Source organism: Symphalangus syndactylus, chromosome 1 (assembly GCF_028878055.3).
Source record: "Symphalangus syndactylus isolate Jambi chromosome 1, NHGRI_mSymSyn1-v2.1_pri, whole genome shotgun sequence".
NCBI classification, from domain to species: domain Eukaryota; kingdom Metazoa; phylum Chordata; class Mammalia; order Primates; family Hylobatidae; genus Symphalangus; species Symphalangus syndactylus.
In genome coordinates this window covers 114,496,816-114,509,028 of record NC_072423.2, presented here as the reverse complement: position 1 = coordinate 114,509,028, position 12,213 = coordinate 114,496,816, and the positions used below count along the sequence as shown (strand labels likewise).

Genomic DNA, 12,213 nt, shown 5'->3' with positions numbered 1-12,213 from the left:
TTCCTCAACTGTTAGGACCCCTGAGCTAGACATGTGTACAACAATACCGATAAACCTCTAAAACAAAATGCTGAGCAGAAAACCCAAGCAGCAGGGTTTCTAATGCTCAGTGAAACCTCTATGAACTCAGAAACCAGAAACACAAACCAGCACGATCTGTTCTGCATGAGCACATACGTCTTGGAGGACGCATTGCCAAGCACCTAGGCGTGGGTGTCTACGAGGGGAAGAGAAAGGCAGTAGGCGCAGGAGGTTTCAAGAAAACTGATCATTTAAAATATGAAAGATCACAAAATCAGAGCTGTGCCCCGTAGGAATCTTGAAAATGGTCTGCCATGAACTTAGGAATCTAATTAGCTCAAAGGTCAGAGTCATGGTCAAGTAAGATAAAAGGGGTCAGTACCCACGGCTCATTACCCTGCTCTTACCAAACACTGTGCTCTCTCTGATAAAAGCCACGTCTCCAGCCCCCTCTCTCAGACACCTGTGAAAAGAGAAAGCATCAGAGGTAAGCACAGGCAGCCCCTCCCCAGCCCCTCCCTGTGGAACAGCAGCCCTGGCACTCAGCATCTATCTATGGGTTTCTACTCCCTGCAGGGCAGGGCTGTGAAGCTTTGGGGCATCCCAGCTGGGAAGATAGGGGCCCCCTCCAGGTAGATTCTGAAGAATGACTCAGGTGCTGGCCAGAGGCCCCCATCTTCTGCTTTGAGGGCTAAGAGGACAAAACTTTTTTTCTATATAAAAGAGAGTTTTGAAGCCTCTACCCAAGAGCGTAAAGGCTTAGCATCCCTGTTCATGTGGCTCTTTCCCTCAGGACTGAGTGTGCAGGTGTGCCCTGGCCAGTGGGGAAGCACGGAGGCCTCCCTCTGCAAAAATACCCTAGCGCCAGCAGACAGAATGGGAAAAGGGGGAGCTCAGCCTCCGCATGGGGGCAGAGAGGATGGGGGCGAATCAGGCATTGCTCACTGTCCTTCAGCCATGGGGAGAGGCCCAGGTGGGCAGAAGGACATCAGCCTGGACACTGCAGCGGTCTTGTCCAACCAGAAGCCAGGACTGGGTGTCTCATGACAAGATGCCTTCAGTCCTGCTGTGGTTAGGGAGGCGGCAGAAATTAGTATGAGGAACCCAGGACAACAGGGGAGCCAAGTTGGATTCAGGGCTCTCTGAGGTGACAGGAGGGCCCACAGCCACAGTGACTGCCCGTGAGGCTGGTGAGAAGTGGGGGGCACAGGTGGGCCCGGAAGGCTGGAGGGGAACACACACCGGGCAGGCCTGCACTCTCTTTGGACACACAGCAGCAGGAGAACCAGACCTCCTCTCTGGTCCCCGAGAGCAGGCTGGGCTCTATGTGGGGCCAGAGAAAAGGCCTCCCAGCCTGAGGCCACGGGACACTTGGCCACTGAAGAGAAGGGGACAGGGTCACTCACTTGAAGGCACCAGAGTAGCTGAAGTACGGTTCCTGGGAGGAGAAGGCACATTTGTTTTCCCCTGTCCCCACACACAGGCGACACAAGTTGGGGAACTATCCTTTATCTGCACCAGGAACGCAGCTGGCTGAGAAGAACCTGGCCACAGCTGTTAAACACAGAGAAGTGGACCACAGAGTGTGAGCCAGCCCTGGTCACAGCGGGTTATACCTCCCATCCTGAGGTCCCCATGGGCAGGGCCCCTTCCTCCACCCCTGTAGGAGAGCCTCTGTCATGGGGCTGGGAGCTCAAGACATGCACCTCTGCCGAGAGCAGACTCAGCTGTGCCTCCCAAGGGCTGCTGGGGTAATGGATCCTGCCGGCAGGATGTTATAAGCTGGCCAGCTTCACCCCAACATTGATTGATCCCACACTTTCACCTGCATGATCTGTGTGGCCTGTGCTTACAACTGGAGTACAGCCCCCTGCCTGAGGTCACTCACTATCCCCTAACTGTCTTACCTGCCTCAATGGGCTCAGGTGGACCCGTCCAGTTCAAGAATGGACGAAGCGTCCCTATAGGGACATTCCACCCAGCGGTCCTGCGAAGGCCTGTGTGGCAGGACTTCAGACCTTGCAGTTCGTTCAGCTGAAAGCGGCTGCCCTTCTTCACCACAGCCACGGCATAATAGTGGGTTCGTGGCTCTGCAAAGGGGCAGACAGAATTGAAAGCTCTTAGCCTGGACAAGAGGAACAAAAACAACCCATCTTGAAAAGTCTCCGGTGGAAGGGGAAACGCTATGCTGCAGTTTCCTCGCAGCTCACGTGTGTCCTCCTCTCATGGGTCAGCGTCAGGAGGAACGGCCTTCATCCGGCCCAGAGCCCAGCGACTCCATTCCCTACATGTGTGATGTGACCGAGAGTCCACCTCCACATGTTCCCCCACTCCCAATCCACAGAGCTCAGGGAACAGGCTGGGGCCACCGTGGCATCTGGGTCCCCAGGCAGAACTCACGTCCTTCGGTCCCGTAGACTTCCGCCGCTACAGGTCGCAGTTTGTAGGGGGCCAGGCCTGCCTCGTATATCAAACCGCCATCAAGGGTCACAGCATCGGCCCTGTTTGTCTGAAAGTAAAGACGCCAGACTGGCTTCAGCAGAAAACACAGCCAAACCCAGCAAGTGGGACTTCAGGACCTCAGAAAGTCTCCGTGGCTGGAAGGGTCGTCAAAGGGGTCCGCTTTCCATCACGTCCCCTCACTTCCTATGAGAGATGGTGAGAGCCAAGGACCCCTGTTTTGGGACAGTGAGCACCAGCCCTCTAATTCCTGAGACTGGCGCCTGCCCTCTTTCTCCTCTGCCTGCCTGTGTCACTCTCCTGATCACACCCTTCACAGTCATCTATATGTGAAGTCGTTTGTTCTAGATACTTTCTATTTTTGCTCTATATTCATTTCTTTCAAGTTCTGTTTTATTGGATAGAAAATATAGTTATTAAGATATCCTAAAATTATCATAAGAAACCATGTTCCTCTGCTTCAGCACATTGCTTCCCACATGATTACATATTTGTTTGGTTTGCAATGTGGGATAGTTCAGTGTTCCCCAACTTTTTTGCCACCAAGGACCAGTTTCAGAGAACGTAATTTTTCCACAGATGGGGAATGGTTTTGGGATGAAACTGTTCCACCTTTCATCATCAGGCATTGGATTCTCATAGGGAGTGCAACCTAGATCCCTCGCATGCACAGTTCACGCTAGGGTTCACACTCCTATGAGAATCTAATGCCGCCGCTGATCTGACAGGAGGTGGAGCTCAGGCGGTCATGCTCACTGGCCTGCCGCTCACCTCCTGCTCTGAGGCCTAGTTCCCAACAGGCCATCGACCGGTATCAATCCGCGGCCAGGTGGTGGGGACCCTGGGATACATCATATTTGGTGGACTGCTTATTCGTCTAAAACTGGATACATTTTCTAACTTCTGCAGAGCCTTTACTGATTTTGTAGACAGCATAATGTTTTCTCATAATGTGGGTGTTCTATAGTGTATTGAATAATTTCCCCCAGTGTTCAGCACTTGAGTTTATTTATTTCTAACTGTTGCCTGTGAAGACTGTATTTTCATGAATATCTTTGTCGTTAGTGTTTTTCCTTGTGACCACTTGTGTCCTTGGGTAGGCACCTGAGGGTGGAATCCCCCAGATGAGGAGCATGTTTCTCCCTGTGACCCTGGCTGCTGTTGCCATTCTGCTTCCAGAAGACTTATAATACCAATTCAGAATGGCACTGACCGTGAGGACCAGCTTCACTGTTGAATCACCAGCAGGGCAGGCTATCATTCTATTAGCTGTTATTACTATAGAAAATTTGAGTACTAACAAATTGCTCAGGTCTGATTAGTAAGGGGAACATCTCACAAGTATTTCCTATTAATTATGAATTCCCTCTTACTGGTAACCCTGTTCATATCATTTTTCTTCTATGATTCTACATTTTTTCCAATTTGAGTTATTCTTTTATTTATTTATTTTTTCGAGACACAGTCGCCCAGGCTGGAGTGCAGTGGTGTCATCTCAGCTCACTGCAACCTCCACCTCCTGAGATAAAGCGATTGTCTTGCCTCAGCCTCCTGAGTAGCTGGGACTACAGGCATGTGCCACCATGCTTGGCTAATTTTTTTTTTTTTTTTGTATGTTTAGTAGAGATGGGGTTTCACCATCTTAGCCGGGATGGTCTTGATCTCCTGACCTCATGATCCGCCTGCCTTGGCCTCCCAAAGTGCTGGGATTACAGGCGTGAGCCACCACGCCCGGCCTTGAGTTATTCTTTTATAGAGTGTAAATAGTAATCATGTGTCAGAGCTGGTGCATATTCATTCATTCCAGTGCTTTCTAAATTTTTTGTTTAAATATTTTCTATGGGCTGTGAATTACATTTTCTGTATTTTAGAATATCTATTTGTTTCATGATTTAGTTCATCGTTTAAGAGATTTCTATTTCCTCTACAGTTCTGCTAGTTAACGTGCCCCCTAGTTTTTCAATAATACAAGTTTTATTTTTAACCATTTAATCTATCTCAACTTTATTTGAATGAATGGTATGTAGTACTGATTTCAAACAGGGATCTTATTTTCCGAGATCAGACGAGATCAGACGCGTTCAGGGTGGTATGGCCTTAGACAGGATCTTATTTTAAAAGGCAGATTTTGTGGCTTCTTTCACATATATTCAGATTGAGTAGGTTAGAATAGAGCCTAGGAATCTGCATTTTAAACAAGCAAGAGATGCTGGTGCTGGTTTTTTGTTTTTGTTTTTTGTTTTTTGAGATGGAGTCTCGCTCTTGTCGCCTTGGAGTGCAATGGCATGATCTTGGCTCGCTCCAACCTCCCCCTCCCGGGTTCAAGTGATTCTCCTGCCTCAGCCTTGTAAGTAGCTGGGATTACAGGCATGTGCCACCACACCCAGCTAATTTTTGTATTTTTAGTAGAGACAGGGTTTCGCCATGTTGGCCATCCTGGTTTTGAACTACATAGACCTCAGGTGATCCTCCCACCTCGGCCTCCCAAAGTGCTGAAATTACAAGTGTGAGCCACCGTGCCCAGCCACTGGTACTATTTGTATGCAGGTAATAGCTGTAAAATAATAGCCTAAAACATTGATTAAACTAGATTTTTCCCTAAGTACTATTCTAACAACTCCATTGTATTTGTAAGATAATCGTATGAAGTTGCCTTGGGAACTTTTACACAAATTATTCACTCTGCTGGAGTTGAGTACACATGATTATGGCACATGGCAGGTACACAGAATATATTTGTTGAATGAATGAGTAAAAATCATTTCAGTAGATCTTACATCTCAAAAAATAAAAGGAATCAAAAATCATATACAAGTCATGATACCCTTTTCTCTGTCTCTGAAAGTGTCTTGGACAAAAGTCTTTCTGACGCCCAGCACCCTGGCAGGCCCTGCCCCAGCCATGTGATGTGGCAACGGTGACCAGGACAAGCTTCTTTCTCACAGGGTTTAGAGGTCGTGACTCTTGGAGGATTTCTCTCTCTGAGTAACCTTGCTTTTTGCCGATCCTATGTATTCATCAAATACAACTGCTTATATTTCATTTTGGAACAGTTGTCATTAACAGTTTATGTGGAGGCCCCGGGTTCCTCACACATGGTCTCTTGACTTAAGCTCCTTCCTTTCTGCTCTGAAAATAGCACAGTTCCCTGTGAGAGAGGATGGCTCCCCACTTCGTTGCCCAACAGGTGAAGCAGAGGAAGTAAGGAGAGTTCATGTTCTATCTTTTTCCATTTCTCTCTCCCTTCCATTCAGCTTGGTCCCAACCAGCACCCGGCACTGACTCACCGCAATGGCCTGGACACACTGGATGGGGGAGGCTGTCTTTATGCAGCTGACAGGAGGGCCACGCACTCTTCTCATATTCCTTTGCCATTGGAAGCATTTTGTGGCCTCAGGTTGGGATATGGTGCACCATCGAACACTCCTTCTCCTAGGGGCAGCCAGACACAGTCCTGGGAGAGAGGGGCCAAGGAGTAAGGATTCAACCACTGACTGAGGGAGGGACCACCGCACCCTCTGATGGAGTTTTCCAGACTCCTCCCTCTCTCTCGGCTGCCCTCCTTCCCTCTCCATTTCATGGCTACGTCCAGCCATTCTCCACAAGTGGAGGCATCTTGCTGGACTAATAGGATCTCTGCATTGGCTAGAGGTCTGTGGTTCTCAATAAATTAAAGGAGAAAGTCCCTCTAGATTATTTGTATTCCTATGACTTTGACATGTTTCCTACACCTTAAAAAATGATGGTGATCCCTCAGATCAGTTATGGAATTCTTCTACCAGCTTTGGCCACTTTGAACCTGGAAGGTAGGCAGGAAAGGAGTCATTGCTCCTGTTTTACTGATGTGGAAATTGGCTCCTAAGGAGGCTGAGTGACTCACCATTCAGCAGTGCAGAGCCCAGCTGAGAATCCAGGTCTCTCTAGATTGTTTTGTCCATAAATATCTTCCCAGGGAATGCCAAGGGAACAAGGAAAAATATACCTGACACGGTTGGTAGCTGAGATAAATGGTAAGCCAATGTCAATGGGGACAAATCAGTTGGTTGGTGTGCCTGAGCCACCACCATTCACTCTGTACAGAAAGACTGGTGCTCCTGTTGAGCCTGCTTTTGTTGCTCAAATCCATGTAATTAGGGAGGAAGATGCATTGAATTTACTCACCTGGTTGCCTGATAAAAGGCATCCACAAAAAACCTGCAATGAACATTATACTAAAATGGTGAAAGACTGACTGCTTTCCACCTAAGATCAGGAATGATGAGAGTGTCCACTCTCACCTCTTCTATTCAACAGTACTAGAGATTCTAGTCACAGCAATAAGGCAAGAAAAGAAATGAGACACCCATATTGGAAAGAAAGAAGTAAAACTGACTTTATTTTCAGATAACATGATCTTCTATATAGAAAATACTGAAGAATCTACAAAGTACTATTAGAATTAATAAACAAGTACAGCCAGGCCACAGGATACAAGATCAGTATACAAAAATTGATCATATTTTTGCATACAGCATAGAACAATCCAAAAATGAAATTAAGAACATAATGCTAGATAGTATAACACCAGAAAGGATTTAATACGTGATGAGTAAATGATAAGAACAGACATTTTACCAAAGAAGATATATGAATGGACAATAAGCACATGAAAACTGCTCAATATCATTAGTCAAAAAATGCAAATTGAAAATGCAACGAAACATCATTTCACACCCACTGAGCAGGTTATAATAGCTAAAACAGACGATGACACATATCGGTGAGGATGTGGAGAAGTGGAAACCCTCATACATTGCTGAGAATGTAAAGTGACCAGCCACTTTGTAAAACAGGTTGGCAGCTTCTCAAAATGTGAAGCACACAGTTCCAATAGGACCCAGCAATTGCACTTCTAGGCATATAGCCAAAAGAAATATTATAAAAACCTATCATACATAAAGGCTTGTGCATGAATATTCATAGCAGTGTTATTCAGAATAGTAGAAAACTGGAAACAACCTAAATGTCCAATAACTGGTGAATGTACATCCATTCAATGGAATATTACTCAGCAGTGAAAAGAGCTACCGGCATGCCCCACAACATGAACGAGCCTCACTTATGCTCAGTGAAAGCAGCCAGACACAAGAGACCACATACTGTATGATTCCATTGGTATGAAATGTCCAGAAAAGGCAAATTTATAAAGACAAGAAAATAGATTAGTGGTTGTCTGATGCTGGGGTAGAAATGAGGATTAACTATAAACAGGCATGAGGGACCTCTACTGGGGGGCGTAAAAGTGTTCTAAAACAGACTTACGGTGATGGTTGCACCACTCGGTAAGGTTACTAAAACTCATTGAATTGTATGCAAATATGCGATTTTTTATGATATATAAAATGTACCTCAGTAAAGCTGTTACCAAGAACTAAAACAAAAAACAAACAAACAAAAAAACAAAACAAACACATAGTTGTAAAAGCCCTCTGCCCTTTGGATGTGCTATGGGGTAGAATATTCAGCCTCTGCTGTCTCCTATTTCTGAGCCATCCCCTTATGGTGAGAGCCACCCATGGCCCTTGGGTGGGCAAGAGGCCTGTAGCTCCCTGGCTGAGTCTGCAGGGTTTTGGGGACACCTAGCTGCCATACTCCCCCTTCACCCACCCTCATCCCGGGGAAATCCCCGGGGATATAATCTTGCCTTGGAAGCCCTTATGGAACTATCCCACACTGAGAATTAACCCAATCAGATGCAACCATTTGTGACCCAGTGAGCATTAACTGTATGCCCGCTGTATACACAGCACTGTGTGTCATGCAAGGAATGTGTAAGTGGACAGGACCAGATTTCACTTCTCACTGGAGAGGCAAAAATCCAAAAGGAGGAAGCTAAGAATGGTTGATGTGTTAAAAGAGAACAAATACCAAACAAATACCAACTAATGGAGACATACGTGTCTCCACTAGTTGCCCCACCTTCTCTGTATTGTGAGTTCTGCCAACATCTCCATTCTCCAGGGGAGGGAGCTATGGCTTTAACTAGTTATGTGGCTTGTGGAAGTTCCCATAGCTAATAAGTAAGTGTTGGATCTAGGACTCGAACCTAAGCAGTCAGGCACTAAACTCCCCTACTCTTACCACTGGGCTAGCCTGCCTATTTAGGTTGGCAAAGTTAGAGACAGGTTGGAGATGGGGCTAGAAAAGGGTCTGGGTCAGATCATGGAAAGTCTCCAATGCTGATCCAGGGAGGTCTTATTCAGGATGCAGTGAAGCTGTGACTCACGAGAGAGGCTGGAGACTAGAGCTCTCCCTAGGGCAGGGGCAGAGTAAACTGAGACCTGGGACCTGGGAACAGGCAGAGAAGCTGTGGCCAAGGAAGGCACCAGGGAAGGGCTAGTCTGAGTGGACAGCGGGGACAGCACTGAGAACAGAGAAGGGGCAGGGAGCTGGTATCAGAAATCAGCTTGGTAATGGGTGGGTTCTGGAGGGTGAAGGGAGAGAGTAAAATGGAAGACCATGCCTCAAGCCGGAGGTGGGGGCTGAGCAATGACGGGAACCTGTGGGCAGAGTTCATTTCTTCCCCTAAGAGGAGCTGAACCAGAGGGACTAAAGGACCACTGAGCTCCCTTCCAGGATTCCCAATCCCCAGCCCCCCAAACACCAGGTGAAGTCTCCATGCTCTTACCTCCCAGCTCTGGAGCTGTGTGACCCACAAGCTCTTACCTCCCAGCTCTGGAGCTATGTGACCGCCTGAAGCAGGTCTAGGTCTGGCCCCTCCAAAATCCTCAACCCAGCACTTGTGTTCAGTGTCAGGCACTCAGATGCTGCCCACTGGACCTGGCTGGACACTGGCTAAAGCATACATTCTGGGCAGACATGCAGTGCCCTGTCCTCAAAGGCAGGGGTCAGGACAGGAGTTACTCTCCCCACCTACCCACACAGCTCATGATAGGGCCCAGGCAGACTGCTCAGACTGATGGGAAACCTCACGAGTGCCTCCCAGCCCATGGCTCCAGGGGCTAAGCAGACAGACTCCTCCACCCACTGCTCACATGGCTTAGATCCAGCTGGCCCCACCCACCCAACTTCTGTCAGCCTGGACACCCACGGGGAGCAGGGCAGGAATTCCACAGGGCAAATGTCACCCTTTCCTCAGGAAGGACAAGGGTTTCAATAGCACTTTGGGTTACAGGCCACCATCCCAACTGACTGCAGGGTTCAAACTTCAGACCTCAGTAGGCGCCAAAACAACCAAAGATCTAAGTGAATATAAAACCCAGTGGTGCAACTCTGAGCCAGAACCCTGGACCACAGCCCATGACCACTTCCAGGAAGGCAAGGCTTCCTTCCTCTCCTGCCCCTCCCAGGTGGCCCTAACCCTGTGCAACAGGCCACTTTCCAGGGAGCTTGAGGGGAAGAAAACAGTCGGGTCCTGGCCAGTCCCAATCTATCTTAGAGAAGAGAAGGATGACCAACACCCATGGGAAGGAATTTGGAGCAGGAGACCAGAAGGGCAGGGACAAGGATGGGTTTGGGCTCCCACTGCTGCTCTCTATCCACCGCCACCACTTCCATCCAGGAAGCCCCCAGCCTTAGGTAGATGCCATAAGACAGGTGGAGGCTGCACTGGGCTGGGGAGGTGTGACACCTGGGCTTTCACTGTGCCCCCTCCCACTGCCAAGGTCCTGATGCCCATCACAGCCCTTTCTGCTGCGGCCTGGGACCTTCCCCTCCTGGCGCTGCAGGGAGCTCCGCACTCGTACATTTAGGTCACTAATGTGCTGCACTGGGGAGTGCCCTCTGAGCACCCGAGAAATTACTTTGGTTATGGAACTAACAATTGTTTCCTTCCTTTTACTCCTTCCTTCTGTTCGGCTCACATTTCCCTCTCAAACCCTCTGACACAGGGTTCCATCAGGAGCACTGCACCCCTCCACACCCCTCTGCCACGGAAGGTGTGCAAATGCCCCATCTCCTCCTCACAACCCTGTGGACCCATGGTTAGGCCGTTTCTTTTAAGTGAAGAAACTAAGTCTCATAAAGGCTCGGTCTCGCTGGGGTCTCACAGTCCTCGCAGGAGCTAGGATCTGGACTAGGGTCCTTGAGCTAGTCGCTCACCCTCTCTGAGCCTCACTTTCCTCCCAGGTAAAACGCGTGTCACAATACAATGGGGACCAAATCCATAGGCGGGACACAAGGGGACAGGGGCCTGGGAGGCCTTTTGAGAAGCTCTGCGCAGAGCTAGGCATGCCCCGATCCGGCTTGAGGAGCCCAGCTCCTGTTCCTCCCCAGGTGGGAAAGAGACTGGCCCCGCGTCCGGGCCGCCTCCCGTCTGCAGGCGCTGGGACCGCGGGGCGCAGAGACCCCGCGCCCAGCCAACAGGACACAGGGACCAAAGCGCCTAGCAGACAGGGCGCAGGAGATGCCCATCAGGCGGCGCGCGCCCCCATACACCTACACTCACCGAGGGCCCCGAGAAACAGCAGGGCGGGGAAGACAAGCTTCATGTCTGCGGTCTGGAGGCGACTTGGCAAAAGAAGGCTCTGCCACTTGCGCCTGCCCTGCGCCCCTTTATTCAGGGCTTTGCCCCGCCCTGTTGCCCAATAGACACCCCTTCCCTCCCCACTCCCCGCGGCCAAGTCTACTTGTTCTTTGAGGATCCAGGCTCCGAAAAGCCCTGAGGCGGGGCAGGACTCCACACCGCGAGAGGAAAGCCAGCCTGCACCTCACCTGTCCTGGTTCTGCCTGGCTGCTGCGATGTTCTTTCTCTCCCACTAGTCTGCAAGCCGCTAGGAGTCGCAGCCCCCGAGCCCTGTCCCAGCTCTGGTCTCAGTGCCTTCTAGAGGGCAGGACACAGAGCAGAGGGTCTTTACTTGAAGATCGCCTTGACCTGTGAGACTGCTATCTTCTTCAGCAGATGACCTTGAAGGTGCCTAGGAGCCAGTTAGGGCAGGTGGGTTTGCTTTCACCTTGGCTCAGCAGTGAGCTGAGAGTTGAAAAGATGACCCAACAGCCTCCAGCAGCAGCCTAGGGACAGCTGACAGAGAAAAGAGAGGCTGCCCAGAGTCTCAGGCAAGCTGCCCATGGGGTATCTCCCTGCCCTGCTGAGACCCACAATACAGCTCCCAGAAAACAGACAGGGGCCTCAGAGGGGAATGGCCACCACCCAAGGCTGGTTCCATATTCTTATTTGCCAATGAGAAAGATGCCCTATGGCTAAGATGCCCTACCACTTTTTTTTTTGTCTTTTTTTTCCTCCACCTCCTCCTTCTTCTTTTTTGGTGTTGGTAGTATTCAGTAGGAAATGGTAACCTCATTTTAACAATTGCCATAAATGTCAGATTTTAAAATTCAAAAGCTAGAATACTGCTTCTAAGAATACATTCCCATGACACACAGCAGCCCAGGTACAAATGTCTCCAGGGCACCACTGCATGCCATTAATCAGTTGGAAGCAAACTAAACATCCATCTCTGGGGGAGTGTCACATACAGCATGGTGCCTGTGGGACACATTGGGAGCCTCAGAAAGAATATCCTGTGTGTATGGATGTGAACTTAGCCCAAGAGTAACTAGGCAGGGCACAGTGGCTCATGCCTGTAATTGCAGCACTTTGGGAGGCCAAGATGGGAGGATCGCTTGAGCCCAGGAGTTCAAGACTAGCCTGGGCAACACAGGGAAACCCCCATCTCTACAAAAAATACAAAAATTAGCCTGGCATGGTGATGTGTGCCTGTGGTCCCAGCTACT

General features: G+C 49.3%; 1 protein-coding gene across 1 annotated transcript in view; it reads right to left on the bottom strand.

The window, feature by feature from the left end:
* LTF (lactotransferrin) overlaps positions 1-10,982 on the bottom strand; it is a 28,475-nt gene extending 17,493 nt beyond the window's left edge. The window contains 6 exon segments of the mRNA XM_055279813.2: positions 429-484; positions 1,428-1,575; positions 1,929-2,111; positions 2,422-2,530; positions 5,769-5,935; positions 10,928-10,982. Coding sequence (XP_055135788.2) covers positions 429-484; positions 1,428-1,575; positions 1,929-2,111; positions 2,422-2,530; positions 5,769-5,935; positions 10,928-10,970 — 706 coding nt within the window. The 5' untranslated portion in view covers positions 10,971-10,982.
* Positions 10,983-12,213: the final 1,231 nt, after the last annotated feature.